The sequence below is a fragment of the Maylandia zebra genome, linkage group LG10 (genome assembly GCF_041146795.1).
Source record: "Maylandia zebra isolate NMK-2024a linkage group LG10, Mzebra_GT3a, whole genome shotgun sequence".
NCBI lineage: Eukaryota > Metazoa > Chordata > Actinopteri > Cichliformes > Cichlidae > Maylandia > Maylandia zebra.
In genome coordinates this window covers 18,297,460-18,313,763 of record NC_135176.1, presented here as the reverse complement: position 1 = coordinate 18,313,763, position 16,304 = coordinate 18,297,460, and the positions used below count along the sequence as shown (strand labels likewise).

The window sequence follows — 16,304 nt, the reverse complement described above, 5'->3', positions numbered from 1 at the left end:
ATATTCTTTTTCAATTATATTAACTTGTAATTTCAATTCTATGGTCATTTAGATTCTATAATAGTACCATAACAGTGGCACACGCAGGTACTGAAACAACAAATTCAAAGAAAAAAGAAGATTGCTGCTACTAAAACTGACTAAAGTTAAAATAATGTCTACATCTTACTCCTGAAAAATACAGAGGAGCACAATCTCTTTGGTCACAGAAAGACTAAATCTTTTACATCAGATGGCAGAGGGCACTGCAGACATTCAAGTCTAAATCCTTTTTTAATATTTTGTGGCAATTTTGGATGTAACTCGAGTTTTCAGCAACTTCTTTAATGACTGTTTGATCTCCTGTGTCTGAAGAACATAGATAATCGGGTTTAACATGGGAGGCAATACAGTGCTCATAGAAAGGCTTATGATTCTAGCATTTGGATGTATTACACTCCCAAAGATATACACAAATGTAAATGGAAGGAAATAAATTGCCACTAATGAAAGGTGACCTGTGTAGGTTTTGAAAGCTTTCACTCTTTCCCTAAATGTAGAAATTTTTGACAAAGAATAGCCAATACAGCAGTAACTTCCCACAATAAATGCCAGTGGAAACCCAAGAATTATAACTAGTGACGAACGAGCAAATGCACGATTGGGGGTAACATCATTGCAGCCAAGACGATACATAGGACCATGATCACAGAAATAGCTCTGAATAACAACAGACTTACAAAAAGAAAGTCTTGTGAGAAGGCCAGCTGCAATGAGTATAAGAGTTATGGCAAGAAGCCAGAAAAAAGCGATCAAAGATAAAATGAGCCTGTGGCTCACTCTCATTTGATAGTGCAGCGGGTACATGATAGCCATGACTCTGTCAAAGGACAATACAACCAGATTAAAACCTTGCATAAAAATGAAAGTAAAGCAGAAAAACATGAAAGTCAAGCAGTCATTGTAGGAAATATAATAATGGTTAAACAGAAAAATGTCAACAACCTTTGGAACCAAAGCAGAGCTACTTAACAGGTCTGTAAATGCAAGGTTAAAAACAGCAATATATTTAGGACTTCTCAACATGCGATCCAATGTTATTACAATCATCACTAATGTGTTTCCCACCACTGCAAGAATGTAAATAAAACACAGAAAGACAAAATAATATCTAATATTAGGTATGCCAATAAAACCACTTATTATAAAATATGCAGGTTGCACAAAGGTGATGTTGTTCTCAGCAGCTGAGTTAATCAATGCCATGTAAAGAGCTTCTGTTAATCTTCTATAATTCTCTGTACTCTTTTGTGTAGGCTGCCTCTAGTTTGTGAAGGCTAGCTACAAATATAAGCAGAGCAACTTTGTGCTCTGATACTTATAGCAGTACTCTGTTCTCTTGTGTACTGCTCTCCTCATGTGTGTGCATGTGTGCATAGGGTACACAATTCAGCAGCCAGCCAAACACCATTCAAAATACGGGAGTCAGATAATAGCGTCCAAGCTCCAGGTGCTTTATTTTAGGTTGCAGCTGTACAGCAGGTCACAGTGGTTGTATTGGACTACCTGGGTTCACAAGTGTTATCCACCCACTTAAAAGAATAATAAAGAAATAGGCTTGTGCCTTGTCTTCTTGGCAGCTAAAGGTCAATCTCATAATTCCCATTCATTGCTAAGACTTATAATATTATTATTGTTAATAATAATAACTTAATTATATCACCCTTTCGAAACATCAAGTTACAGTGCTTTACAGCTCAAATAAAAGCAACACATAGAACAGATAGAAGTTAAATCTACATGTTAAAACATAGAGACCCATAAACAGGCATATAATCAGCCATACTGAGGGATATTCATCCCTACATACACGCATACATGGCTAGAAGGCCATGGTTAGATCCAAAAGGTCGGCTGCATTGATAAGGTGTGCAGGGGCCTGTCCATGTAAAGTTTATATGTTAATAACATAATTTAAAGTGGATTCTGAATTTCACTGGAAGCCAGTGAAGGGAAGCAAGGATAGGTTTAATATGTGACTGCTGGCTAGTTTTCGTTAGCAGCCTTGCTGCTGCGTTCTGAACTAATTGAAGATGAGCTATGAAAGAACTGAGAGATGTATGTGAAAAGTGAATTGTAATAATCAACACAGGAGAAAATTAAAGTGTGTACTAAAAGTTCAAGATGACAAACTCACAGTAAAGGGTTGTTGTTCGCAATATTTCTCAAATGAAGGAAACAAGACTGGGTAACCTTTGAGATATGACTTTCAAAATTCAAGTGTTGATCTTGGTATCAAAAAGGAAACCAAGGTTTTTAACCAGATGATTTGATGGTATTAGTGAGGGCACTGATGTACTGGCTAACTTTGAATGTTTGGGCTGAGCACTAGAACCTCAGTTTTACTTGAATTGAGATGCAGGAAATCAGAATACATCCAATTAGCAACACATGAGCGGTGCAGATGAGAACATACATTGATTAATATGAATTCATATTACTCATTTTACAGACCCAGCTAGTCTTAGAGTGTCCAACAAGATTTTGATGTAATGTAATATAGGCGAATATTGTGTTTTCCTGACAATGGACCTGACCTCTGCCTTTCATTCTGTTGAACATTATATTTTGCTCGACTGGCTGAGACGTTGTACCTGAGTTTGCATAGCTTCCACCTACAGTACATACACATGCACTTAGTGGGGTTAGGTTAATTGGTGATTACAAATTGCCCATTGGTGTGAGTATGAATGTTTGTCTGTATTTTATTTCTTCTTTTTTTAAGTTTTAGCCTGTGGGAGACAGGTGTCCATGGTCCTGAGCCTGCCGACTCAGTGTTTTGTGTTTCCTTATGCTTTTGTTCATTCCGATTTGCCATTTGTTAGGTTTCTGTTCTTTGCCTGCCTGCTCCCATTTCTCTGTGTTCCCTCCGTCTGTCCATGGTGTCACACTGTCTGCTTGTGAATCTGTCTGTTTAGTTCTGTGTCTTGTCTGGTTCTGTGTTGTTGAGTTTCCGGTTTTATTGTGAAGGTCTCCGTCTCATGTGAGTGTGTTCAGTTTACGTTTCCCCTGTCCCGTCAGCTCTGATTTCTCCCAGCTGTTTTGCCCTCCTGTCTCTCATCCCCTGATTACTGGTGTGTGTATTTAAGCCCTGTGTGTTCTCCTGCCTGTTGCTGGTTTGTCTGCGTTGCTCCGTGTCAGTCTGCGTTACTCTGTGTTCCATCCTGTTCCTCGTCTGTGTCTCTCTGCCTCTCATCCCTTTTGGTATCTTCTCAGGTTAGTTATTTAGTTTTCCCAGTTTAGGTTTCTTTAGTTTATTGTCCTCCCTCATTGCCTGTTTTGCCACCACTCCACTTTGTAAATAAACATCACTAGCATTATCATCCACTGCTTGCATTTTGGGTCCTTTCTCCCTCCAACACTACACGGCTCGCCTCGGTAGCCGTGACAACAGGTGTCATAACCACAAAACCTTCTGTAAATTAATAGCATTAACCCCACATGAGCCTCACTCCATATGCAGTTACATGTTGTCATAAATGCTGCCGATGGAACTTGCGTATCACACACAAGTTTCGGCTATCAGCAATTAACACGGGGACTGACTGGACTGACAAAAACTTGACTGACATGACACCAATATGCAAGATTGCACCTCCACCCACAGAGCAAAAAGGGTGGATGTTTCTTTTTTTTACAGGAACAGGAGGATGAAAGCAACATCTTAGTTTTGCATGTCTTGTAGGCCATGCAGATCTTTTGGTTGCCAGTTTTTTCTGTGTCTATTTACAAGCAGTGTGTTAATATGACCTTCTATTGTTTACAATGCAAAGGTCACTGTGAGAAAGTGTGCATACAAGATGCACTGGGCTAACATCTACTTTTTCTACAGCAGAAGGATAATCATATGATTTAATCACATGATTTGCAGCAGGAAACACCACTGGCCAATTTTCTAAACACAGGTTTACAGGCCTGGAGCAGAGCTACTCCATGGGAGAAGCCCTGGAATCTTTAAGAGAGAATGGGCAACTTTATTGTGCATCTCTAATTGTTTTGAATTGACACATGGCAAGGACCATGTGGCAAAAGGGGTTTGTCAGGGTAGTTTTAATTTTTAATTACAGGTGCAGTGACCAAACTGATGGAAGAAGATTATTCATAAGATGCAGACTGAGACCTGGAGAGAAGGCTTCAAGAGCACCAGATGGGCGACCAGTCTTATCCCCAGAGATCAGAACAAGAGCTATTAAAAAGGCACATGGTTTACAGAGAGAGCACAGCTTGCCTGGTGGGTACGTCTGAAAGTGATCAAAAGAAAGTGGGCGAAGCCGAAATGGACAGGACATCGCACGCTGTTTGACTGAAGGGCAAAGGCGAAGCCGGGTAGCACTGGAGCCAGTGTGCAGTAGCTGAGGAGCCAGGAAGGTCGGTGAAGGAACAAGGAGCAACTTGAGCACCAAAGGGGGAATCGAGCCCTGACTCAAATGAGTCAGAGAACACCCAGACCTCAACCACGGGGGCAAAGTAATCCCGTGGTCTGTGGCCAGGTCTCAGGGTAGTCTCCCCCTGAGACTGAAGAAAGAAGAGGAGGAAGAACACAGAGACTCACCCCACGCTAGAAAAAGAAGACTGAGTGAATAGATGTTGAAGGTTGTCTACTCCACACCACCCTATTCAAGCAGTTAAACTGATTTTATCTTAGGAAGTGGGAAAAGCATTCACACAAAGAGATTCTGTCAGGTTTAGGAAACCAGTTTTCCCCCAGGATGAAGGACACGTGTGATGTGATCTCTCATTGGAGAGATAAAAAAGGGGGATTGTTGAGAATATAAATAAATAAACTTAAGTTGTGCGCTATTTGAACAGCTTGCTTGCCTGCAGCACTAAAGGACTCCGTGAGAGACGTCTGTCTTGCCCTAGCAGCACCTGTCCCTCTCCTCCTCTTCAGTTCGCCTCAACATATGCTCGTCATATTTTGTGATATGATTTACTCTGAGGTGTTTGACAAGGTTAGTGGTGTTGCCACAACCATACATGCCAACCCTCCCGATTTTTCCGGGAGAATCCCGAATTTCAGTGCCCCTCCCAAAAATCTCCTGGAGCCACCGTTCTCCCGAATTTCAGTGCCCCTCCCGAAATCTCCCGGAGCCACCGTTCTCCCGAATTTCTCCCAATTTTCCACCCGGACAACAAAATTGAAAAACCATATCGCAGAATTCATAGTGCGGCCCAGCCAATTCCAGCTACTTAGTTTTAATATTACTCTTATTTTTCTTTCTGAGTCGTGTTGAGAATATATTCCGTAATATACATCAGAGTTAAAGAGAATATAGTTTGGTCGAAGATCAGACACCAGCGAGGGAGGATAAGAAGGACAGACGCAACAACATTGTCATCCCCTATGTAGCCGGTGTATCAGAAAAACTCAGGTGAGTTTTCTCCAAGCATGACATCCCGGTGTACTTCAGACCCAGCAACACGCTCAGACAAAAACTGGTTCACCCGAAAGACAAAACTCCAACACACAGACTTAACAATGTGGTGTATGCTGTACAGTGCAGCGAGGAATGCCCAGACCTCTACATTGGAGAGACCAAACAGCCACTTCACAAACACATGGCACAACATAGAAGAGCCACCTGCACAGGACAAGACTCAGCAGTCCATCTGCATCTGAAGGATAAAGGACACTCTTTTGAGGATGCCAATGTTCACATTTTGGACAGAGAAGACAGATGGTTTGAAAGAGGAGTGAAAGAAGCCATCTATGTCCACTGTGAGTGACCATCTTTGAACAGAGACGGTGGTTTACGACACCAACTGTCTGCCATCTATAATCCAGTTTTGAGTTCCCTCCCCAGACGCCTTAACGCCCACTCATATCCTGGGCCATCTGACCTCAGGAATTTGCATGATAAGGTGGGGCCAGGGTTTCACAATAAGCTCACCCGAAACTCTGGCTGATTGGGACCCACACACAGTTTCACACCTTGGCTCAGGCGATTAGAGGATCATCAGGGGGTCCTTTTGTCCCTCTGTGGGGGGATACTCCCACTAGGTTTAAATCTGGGACTCCCCACCATTTGACCTTAGAACTGAAGAAGCTTTTCGGATGAGAGGTGAAACGTCTTCAAGCAACTTAAAGAAGTCCAGACGCTTTTCTTTGCAAGCTCCTTTGACTACGATGACCTGGATGACTGAGAACCTTCACAGACATAGTTTGGGATTGTAATATTACAATATGGCCGTTAATGGGTGTAAGAAGGCCTGGAATGGGAACAAAGAACTGGGGTGCAAGGCAGGAGGACAATCAACCCCCAGGCCAGGAAGCAAGAGTTACTGAGGGTGAGGGGCAGACAAAGGGCAAACGGACACAACCTTAAAAGGAGATGGGGGTCGTGGTGTCAGCACCCTTGGCCACTGTACTAGTGTATTTCCATTGTGGGGGTGTTTACTGTAGGGGGGAGGAGACCAGAGGTTATAACTGTAACTGTTGTGTGGAGTTCTTTAGATCAGCCTTTAGCATAGGACTGCATAGGATGCAGTGTGCTGATCTCCAGATGGATCTGTAAGAATAATGGGTAATAAAAGGATTGTGTAAAACATGGAAACATCTCAGCGTGATTTCTACCAGGACCAAAAGAATTGCAGACACCGGCGTTGTCTCAACAGTCGCAAAAAAACTTATGTAGCGAGCGAAAGCCACCGAGTAACCGCTAAGGGCCTCTATACTACTTGTGCAAACTTTCAGGCCCAAAGCTCTCACAGGAACGAGCCCAGAATAAACAGGACAAGAGGGTCAATATCAGTCAGATATGTTAAAATTTATTATTTTAAAAGAACACAAAGGGTTTGCAAAAGGCCTAAAACATCAAAATGGTAAAAAGGTCACTAACGACCACAAGATAGTGTTATTGGTGCAACCTGCCAGCAATGCAACTATCACCTGAGGGCTTGCTCTCCCTTGGCGGTCCCAGATGCTCGTTGCTTTAAAAGAAACAAATCCACCCCAAATAAATACGAGCCCAACAGAACACTTATCGCATGCACTAAGTGCTAGTTCAGGCAATAATCGGTGGCACTAAAAATCACTCTTAATAAAAACTTATTCACTGCAAATCCACACAGAGCAGCTCTAAAGATCCTAATTCCCCCAAGGTAAGAGTCCCACTCAGGGATTGCACATTGCCCGACTAATATTGCACCAGCCCAGTAGAAATAAAAACAAACCCGGCATAAAAAAAACAGTTTTAAAAGGTGACCCTACCAAAACCAAAAACACAACAACAAGGAGAAGGAGGGGAAAAAAAACAGCGACAAATTCACATGTGCAGCCTGCCCTGCAGGAGGCAATACAATATAAATTAGATTATAGTGCATCAATATACTTTTTTTAATGTCAAATATATTAAGTTAACATACCTCCAGCAGACAACTGTGTTTGCTGCACACCTGGCTTATCTTGGCTTATCTTGTGAAAATCACTACTAAAACATAAAATACAATAAACATCAAATACATTTCAACAAATTTAAAAAAAAAAAAAACACTAAAAGAAAAACAGCCTGTACCTCGAACCTCTGCTGTAGAGGTTTACAACAACTGTTTGTGTAGCAGACTAAAACTTCTCAGGCTCTTCACCTACTCACACAACCATTGTTCACAGCCGCTCGTCAGTGGAAATAAAGAGCACTTGCTGCTACTTCCTCTTTTATACCCTCCATTGGGTCCCCTGGGTCCTAAAGACTTCCCCATTACACTTATACATATTTTCAGGTGAGAATGTTGCTGTGCAAACTTCAAATATCTGAGCCGACCGACACATCATCTTCAAACCCCCGCGATCTTTCGCTACTCGGGTTAAACATGATATATAAGTCACTTTGATAACTTAAAAATGTTATTGTTTGGCTTTTTCAGTGTTTTATTTGTTCATGAGTAAATCGGTTTGGCTGAGATTAAAGTTATTAGATTAGATTCAATGAAATTTAACTTTATTAATCCCTCGGGAGGGTTCCTCCGGGGCTTTCACACAGCTGAATAAACGTCAAACAGAAAATGATTAAACAGAAGTTTGAGATGGTCGAGAGTTTAAGTCAGCGCCCGGTTATATTTTAGATAGCAAGGAGCAGACAGCAGTTTCAATCCACCGAGGGAGCTCGTGCCGTACTACCCAGCTTTCTTTCTACAAATTTAATCTAAATTACTAAAACATTGATATTTTAATGTGAGAATCGATATATTTTTCGTATTTTTCACATTTTTTTAATATGTGACACGTGGTATTGTACGACTTTAAAAAAAGAAATGATTATAATGGAAAGCAGCTTTTACAATTTCATTTTACTATGGTCATGCAAGAGAAATTACTCTGGTATTACTTCAATTATATTTTTATTGTTGAATATTCTTTTTCAATTATATTAACTTGTAATTTCAATTCTATGGTCATTTAGATTCTATAATAGTACTATAACAGTGGCACACGCAGGTACTGAAACAACAAATTCAAAGAAAAAAGAAGATTGCTGCTACTAAAACTGACTAAAGTTAAAATAATGTCTACATCTTAGTCCTGAAAAATACAGAGGAGCACAATCTCTTTGGTCACAGAAAGACTAAATCTTTTACATCAGATGGCAGAGGGCACTGCAGACATTCAAGTCTAAATCCTTTTTTAATATTTTGTGGCAATTTTGGATGTAACTCGAGTTTTCAGCAACTTCTTTAATGACTCTTTGATCTCCTGTGTCTGAAGAACATAGATAATCGGGTTTAACATGGGAGGCAATACAGTGCTCATAGAAAGGCTTATGATTCTAGCATTTGGATGTATTACACTCCCAAAGATATACACAAATGTAAATGGAAGGAAATAAATTGCCACTAATGAAAGGTGACCTGTGCAGGTTTTGAAAGCTTTCACTCGTTCCCTAAATGTAGAAATTTTTGACAAAGAATAGCCAATACAGCAGTAACTTCCCATGATAAATGCCAGTGGAAACCCAAGAATTATAACTGGACTCAAACCAGCAATTGCACGATTGGGGGTATTATCATTGCAGCCAAGACGATACATAGGACCATGATCACAATAGTAGCTCTGAATAACAACAGACTTACAAAAAGAAAGTCTTGTGAGAAGGCCAGCTGCAATGAGTATAAGAGTTATGGCAAGAAGCCAGAAAAAAGCGATCAAAGATAAAATGAGCTTGTGGCTCACTCTCATTTGATAGTGCAGCGGGTACATGATAGCCATGACTCTGTCAAAGGACAATACAACCAGATTAAAAGCTTGCATTGAAATGAAAGTAAAGCAGAAAAACATGAAAGTCAAGCAGGCATTGTAGGAAATATAATAATGGTTAAACAGAAAAATGTCAACAACCTTTGGAACCAAAGCAGAGCTACTTAACAGGTCTGTAAATGCAAGGTTAAAAACAGCAATATATTTTGGACTTCTCAACATGTGATCCAATGTTATTACAATCATCACTAATGTGTTTCCCACCACTGCAAGAATGTAAATAAAACACAGAAAGACAAAATAATATCTAATATTAGGTATGCCAATAAAACCACTTATTATAAAATATGCAGGTCGCACAAAGGTGATGTTGTTCTCAGCAGCTGAGTTAATCAATGCCATGTAAAGAGTTTCTGTTAATCTTCTATAATTCTCTGTACTCGTTTGTGTAGGCTGCCTCTAATTTGTGAAGGCTAGCTACAAATATAAGCAGAGCAACTTTGTGCTCTGATACTTATAGCAGTGCTCTTTTCCCTTGTGTCAGCTGTAAGCAGGCCAGTTTACTCCGCCTCCATTACAGACAATTAGACATGGAAGTAGTAATATTTTAGTTTTGTAAAAAAATTTGTGAAAAATGATTGTCGCTACATTATCGTTCAGTTTGAGGCTTACATAAGAAAATTATATGTTTATTGTTCTCACATGGTATTGGACAGGATTATTTTAACAAACAAAGGACATTTTGCCTGATAATTATTTTTATCCTCTTGTAACTTTACTGTATAAAGAGCTATAACCTCCAAAGTTTCAGAAGTAGTTTATATATAAAAAGATCAGTATTGTTGAACTGCAAAATATCTTGGGTGCAGTTATATTTTTGCACACAAGTATAACAGAATAGCTTTAGTGTTTATTAAAATTTTACTACGAACTTATACAAAATGTAGCAAGACATTAAACAAACAGTTTTATTGATTATGAATTAGACAATATCGGATTCAGAATCAGCCAGAATCAGAATGGGTTTATTGCCAGATGTTGAGGTTTACAACATTAGGAATTTGCTGCGGTGCTTCAGTGCAAACAATAAGAATTAAAGTGCTATGTAGAAAGAAAGATATGTGCATGAGATATACATTAGATATATACATGAGAATAAGAATTAAGAGTGCTACGTAGAAGGATATATACATGAGTGCAGGTGGTGATCAGTGCCAGACATGAAATGATGCAGTGACACAGCGTAGGGTCATGTGTGAGTGGCGGGGACAGTCATGTGGTTATTGTTCATGTGTCCAACAGCAGAGGGGAAGAAACTGTTCTTGTGGCGAGAGGTTCTGGTGCGAATGGACCGGAGCCTCCTGCCTGAGGGGAGCAGGTCAAACAGACTGTGTCCAGGGTGGGAAGGGTCAGCTGAGATCCGGGCTGCACGCCGCAGTGTCCTGGAGGTGTACAGGTCCTGCAGAGATGGGAGTCTGCAGCCAATCACCTTCTCAGCAGAGCGCACAACACGCTGCAGTCTCTGTTTGTCCCTGACAGTGGCTCCAGCGTACCACACGGTGATGGAGGAGGTGAGGATGGACTCGATGATTGCAGTGTAGAACTGCATCATCGTCCGTGTTGGCAGGTTGAATTTCTTCAGCTGCCTCAGGAAGTACATCCTCTGCTGGGCTTTCTTGATGACGGAGGTGATGGTGGGCTCCCACTTCAGGTCCTGGGTGATGGTGGTACCCAGGAAGCGGAATGAGTCCACAGAGGTGATGGGGGTGTCAGTCAGGATGATGGGGGGGAGTGGGGCTGTGTGCTTCCTGAAGTCCACAATAATCTCCACTGTCTTCTGGGCATTCAGCACCAGGTTGTTGTGGATTCATATCGGTATCGGCAGATATCCAAATGTATCTTTCGGACATACAAAAGTGGTATCGTGGCATCTCTAGACCTCACCCCTAGTGTAAGTCGTGCCCTTCCCCTCCAGACCAGGGATGTGATTATTAAAGATTATGAAAGGCCTGACGGGGCAGCATGGTGGCTAGCACTGTTTCCGCACAGCAAGAAGGTCCTGAGTTCAATTCCACCATCAGGCTGTGGTTTTTCTGGAGTTTGCATGTTCTCCCCGTGTTTGCGTGGGTTCTCTCTGGTTTCCTCCCACAGTTCAAAGACATGCAGTCAGTGCCATGTGAATTTAGAACTACTCGTATGCTCAAACATAGTGGTTAGTAATGGGTCAAGCTGTGGTTAGCACAGATGACCAATAACAGAACACAACTCTGGTTCAGATTGACCATGATGTTCCTCCCAAGCACTCATGCAACCCACCCAGCAACTCCAATAAGACTGGGTACTCTGAACTGTTTTTGGTGTACAGACACAAATGTCATTGAGAAGCCATTCTGACCTCAAGGAAGCAACCCTCTCATCAGCTGGAGAAAACCCCAGGATACTGGCATTACAGTGGTCCCTCGCTATAGAGACGTGACTTTCGCGCATTGCATTGTGGGTACAAGTGGCAGCAAAATCAAAACACTGCATCAAGCACTAGCATTTCCAGCACCGGTAATCATTAATTCTGTGGTTTTAATCCCTACTTGCATTTTATTTGCCCCAAAAACAGTTATGCACAAAACGACGGTGAACACGGCAGGTCCGTACAAAGACAGACTTGACGAAAAGGGAAAAAAAAAGTATGAGGAAAAACAATCTGTATAGGATAAAGGTCTAATCATCTCTTAGTTTACTCAGATTGCACAGAGTGTATATTTGTTAATAATTTGAATCATTTTGGATAAGGATAAGTGTAAGATAATGGGGAATTTCAGTTTTTACTTTATAATTTGTTTAGCATAAGATTTACAGTTAAATTGTATTTTCTTGCCTTATTTAATTTTTACGTACTGTTCCTTTAACACACGGTAACTGTGCACGGGGGGAGGGTTCGCGACAGGCAGTGTGGAGCTACGGGGGCTTTAACTAGCTGTGGAGAAAAACTGTTTCTTACCGTGTTCGCAGTGTACTGGAACATTCAAATGGATCACTGTATTTCAAAACTGTGGAAATAAATGTTTGCCTGTTTGTTTTTCGACTACAAGCGGACTTTGTGGATTATGTTCAACTGCACTAAGACACGCGTACGGCCCGACTACCAGCTAGTGCTTCCGCGGTGATATTCGTAAGAAACTGTCTCCTCGCGGTCGCAGTCTTCGGATTGGAAATGTAACTGCAACACATGGACATTAAATACGAGGAGATGATTCACCAGTCAGCCCTTCAACACAGAAAGTAAGTGCAGTTACTTGTGGACACGGAGGAGATTGGGGAGTATATTAGCAACACAGTGTTATGCTAATTAGCAGCGAACGACCCGCTAACGACTAGCTAACTACACGTGAATAGCTATCCTTTGTGTGTTTCCTGAGGCTATTGGGGCGGTTAGCTGTATTGAGCTCCCAGCTAAGTGGAACAAACTAATGGGAGAATCATGGAAGATGATAAAGATTCAGCAACAGTGGAAAAGCGGAAGGTGAAGCCTACAGCTAAGGCGATGGAGGATGCATTACAAAGGAAAATATGCTCAAGAAAGGCTAAGCTGGGTCAGCTAACAGAGAAAAGGAATGAGATGCTGCAGTTAATGGAGGAGGACGGCAATGTGGAAATAGTTAAAACCAAGTTGTCTACAGAATTTAATCACATCTTTGGAGAGTTTTGTGAACTGAATACATCTGTAAAGGGGCTATTTCAGCAAGCTGTGTCAAGAGAGGACATGGATAATGATCAGCAGCATTGGTTTGAGCCCAAAGCAGATGCAATGAGAAGCTTTGTTGATAACGTGGATGCTTGGATAAAGGAAGTCCATCAACGTACGAAGGAAGCAAAAATGGCTGATGAGAGTGTTCAGCCCACTGACAGCATATCCGTAGCAGCATCTAGGAAGTCTAGAATGTCCAAAAGCAGCACTGGCCAATCTTCAGCATCTTCAGCTCGCTTGAAGGCAGAATTGGAGAAGGCTACACTCTTGGCACAGGCAGCAGCTTTAAAGGAACGGCGAGCTTTGGAGGAGCAAGAAGCTAAACTTAAGGCTGAGAAGGAAGAGCTTGAATTACGAACTGCTTTAGCAGCAACTGATGCTAAACTTCAGATTTTGCAGAGGTTTGAGGGATCAGATGTGTCACATAGGGATGACAAATTATCTTTCGTCCAAGTGCAGCCAGCTGGGGTACAGAGTGATCATCACAGAGTGACTATTGAGGATTGTGGTGGTGAGCAAAACAGGATGCCCATCATCCAGCCTCAATCAGCTAACACTGTACAGGTCAATCAGCCAGTTATCAGAAAGAACAGCCATTGTTTTTCAGGCAACAGTTCTGCTCACTCAGCGGGCGTAGAAGCTTCACAGACGTTGTTAGCTGTCATGCAAAGACAGAACGACATTGCAGAAGTCCTTGCAACGCAACAAAGACTTTCTACTCTACCTCCTCAGAACATTTCCATCTTTAGCGGGGATCCATTGGAATATAGACTGTTTATCAGAGCCTTTGAGCATGGAGTGGAGTGTAAACCAGAAAGCAGAAAGGATCGTCTTTGCTTCTTGGAGCAATACACTTCTGGACAGCCCAGGGAGCTAATACGCAGTTGTCTGCACATGGATCCAGAAAAGGGCTACTGTGAAGCAAAAAGGCTCCTGAAAGAGCACTTTGGCAACGAATACAGGATTTCTGTGGCATACATAAACAAGGCTCTAGGCTGGCCTCCAATAAAGGCAGAAGATGGTGAAGCCCTCAGCGCATTGGCACTATTCCTCACCAGCTGTGGGAATGCAATGTCAGACATGGAGTACATGGAGGAGTTGGATAATGTTGCCAACATGCGTGCCATTGTGAATAAGCTACCGTACAACCTCAGGGGAAGGTGGAGGGGTGTCGCCTTTGAAATAGAGGAGACAGAAGCTCGGCGGCCTAAGTTTATGGACCTTGTCAAGTTTATTAACACGCAGGCTAAAGTAGCATTACACCCAGTGTTTGGAGATATAAAAGACAGCAATAAGGCACCAACCAAGTCTCCACCAAATGTCACTTTAGGGAGGAAGAGTGGCAAGACCATTTTCACAACAATAGCCACACCTGTAAACCACTTGGGAAGCATCGATGCAGAGGCAAAGGGAGGCAAAAAGGGACTCACTAATCCTATCTCCGCATTCAAAACACCATGTTTGTTTTGCCACAGTGAACATACCATGGCACAATGCAAGAGACTGAGGAAATCTCTACACAAAGAGAAACTAGACTTTCTTCGAGGGAAGGCACTTTGCTTCAGCTGCTTAAAACAGGGCCATATGAGTAGGTCTTGTGAGGAGAAATTGAGCTGTGAGCTCTGTTCACTGACTCATCCAACCGTGTTGCACATCAGGACCAAGGATAAGCCTGCACCAAAGGAGGAGTCACCAGAACATGATGAGAAGCAGTCTGTGAGCAGTGGGTTTGTAGAGACAGCTAATACACTATGCTCTGGTACTGGGGCCGGAGACGCAGATAGCATCCTTGCTATTGTTCCAGTCCAAGTTAAGGCAAAGAAAGGTGACAAGGCGGCTATCACATATGCTTTCTTAGACCCAGGCAGCACTGCAACGTTTTGTACGGAAAGGCTAATGAATGAGCTTAATCTCAGTGGAAAGAAAATGGACATACTGTTGACAACCATGGGGCAACAGAAAACGGTCAGCAGTCATCTTGTTACAGGCCTAGAGGTTAGCAGCCTAGAAAATTGCAACTTCATTGAGCTGCAGGAGGTGTTTTATCAGAAGGCAATCCCAGCCGACAAAAGGAACATTCCACTGCAGGCAGACGTGGACAAATGGCCTTATCTAAAGCGGGTGCAAATACCCTACATCAATGCAGAAATAGGTCTGCTAATCGGAACTAATGTACCAAGGGCTATGGAGCCAGAGGAAGTCATTCACAGCATAGACGACGGACCCTATGCAGTAAAAACAAGCCTTGGCTGGACAGTGAATGGGCCGCTGCGGGATGGCAATCGCAGAGCTGCACGGAGCAAAGCAGTAACTATCACATCAAATCGAATATCTGTGGCCAAACTGGATGACCTGTGGAAACAGCAGCTCAAATATGACTTTCCTGAATGCAACCAGGAAGAGCAACTGGAAATGTCTAGGGAAGATCTCCAATTCATGGACAGCGTAACACATTCTGCCAGGCTGGTTAACGGACATTACTGCATTGGTCTACCTCTTAAGAACAAAGGGATTCAAATGCCCAACAACCGAGTGCTAGCAGAACAGCGCGCCTTAAATTTGAAGAAGAAGCTTCTGAAAAACCCCATATTTCGTGAGGGCTATATTGCTTTCATGGAGGATCTGATCTCCAAGGGCTATGCCGCGAAGGTCCCTGACAACGACCTCAAGCGCAGCGATGGAAAGGTTTGGTACATCCCACACCATGGAGTGTACCATCCCAAAAAGCACAAAATGCGTGTTGTATTCGACTGTGGAGCTGCCTATCAGGGGTTCACGTTGAATGGGCAACTTCTTCAAGGGCCGAACCTTACCAGTACTCTGATTGGAGTTCTCACAAGATTTCGCCAAGAACCTGTAGCTGTCATGGCCGATGTGGAAGCCATGTTCCACCAGGTAAAGGTTCCACCAGAAGACACAGACCTCTTAAGGTTCTTATGGTGGCCAAATGGAGACATTAACCAACCTCTAGTGGCATACAGGATGGTTGTGCAGCTATTTGGCGCAACGTCATCACCAAGCTGTGCCAGCTATGCTCTGAGACGGTGTGCTGAGGACAACAGGGACCAGTTTGACGGTACAGCTATTGAAACCATACTGCAGAACTTTTACGTGGACGACTGCCTGAAGTCAGTTGGCTCTGAGGATGAAGCTGTGTTGCTTTTCCACAATGTGAAAGCGGCCTGTCAAACAGGAGGATTCAGGTTGATGAAATGGATAAGCAACAGTCGCGTGGTGCTGGCATCCATTCCTGATACTGAAAGGGCAAAGGAAGTTAAAGATCTGGACTTGGATCAGGATGTACTGCCCATAGAGAGAGCACTGGGAGTACAG

At 42.5% G+C, this 16,304-nt stretch overlaps 2 protein-coding genes across 2 annotated transcripts; both read right to left on the bottom strand.

Moving 5' to 3' along the window:
* Positions 1-273: 273 nt before the first annotated feature.
* On the bottom strand, positions 274-1,245 carry LOC101470705 (olfactory receptor 1500-like). Its single transcript, XM_024804034.2, has one exon. The coding sequence runs from the start codon at positions 1,243-1,245 to the stop codon at positions 274-276; it is 972 nt and encodes a 323-aa protein (XP_024659802.2).
* A 7,414-nt stretch (positions 1,246-8,659) lies between these two features.
* LOC105940887 (olfactory receptor 1500-like) lies at positions 8,660-9,631 on the bottom strand. The gene has a single exon (XM_012918863.3). The coding sequence runs from the start codon at positions 9,629-9,631 to the stop codon at positions 8,660-8,662; it is 972 nt and encodes a 323-aa protein (XP_012774317.3).
* Between the last annotated feature and the right edge of the window lie 6,673 nt (positions 9,632-16,304).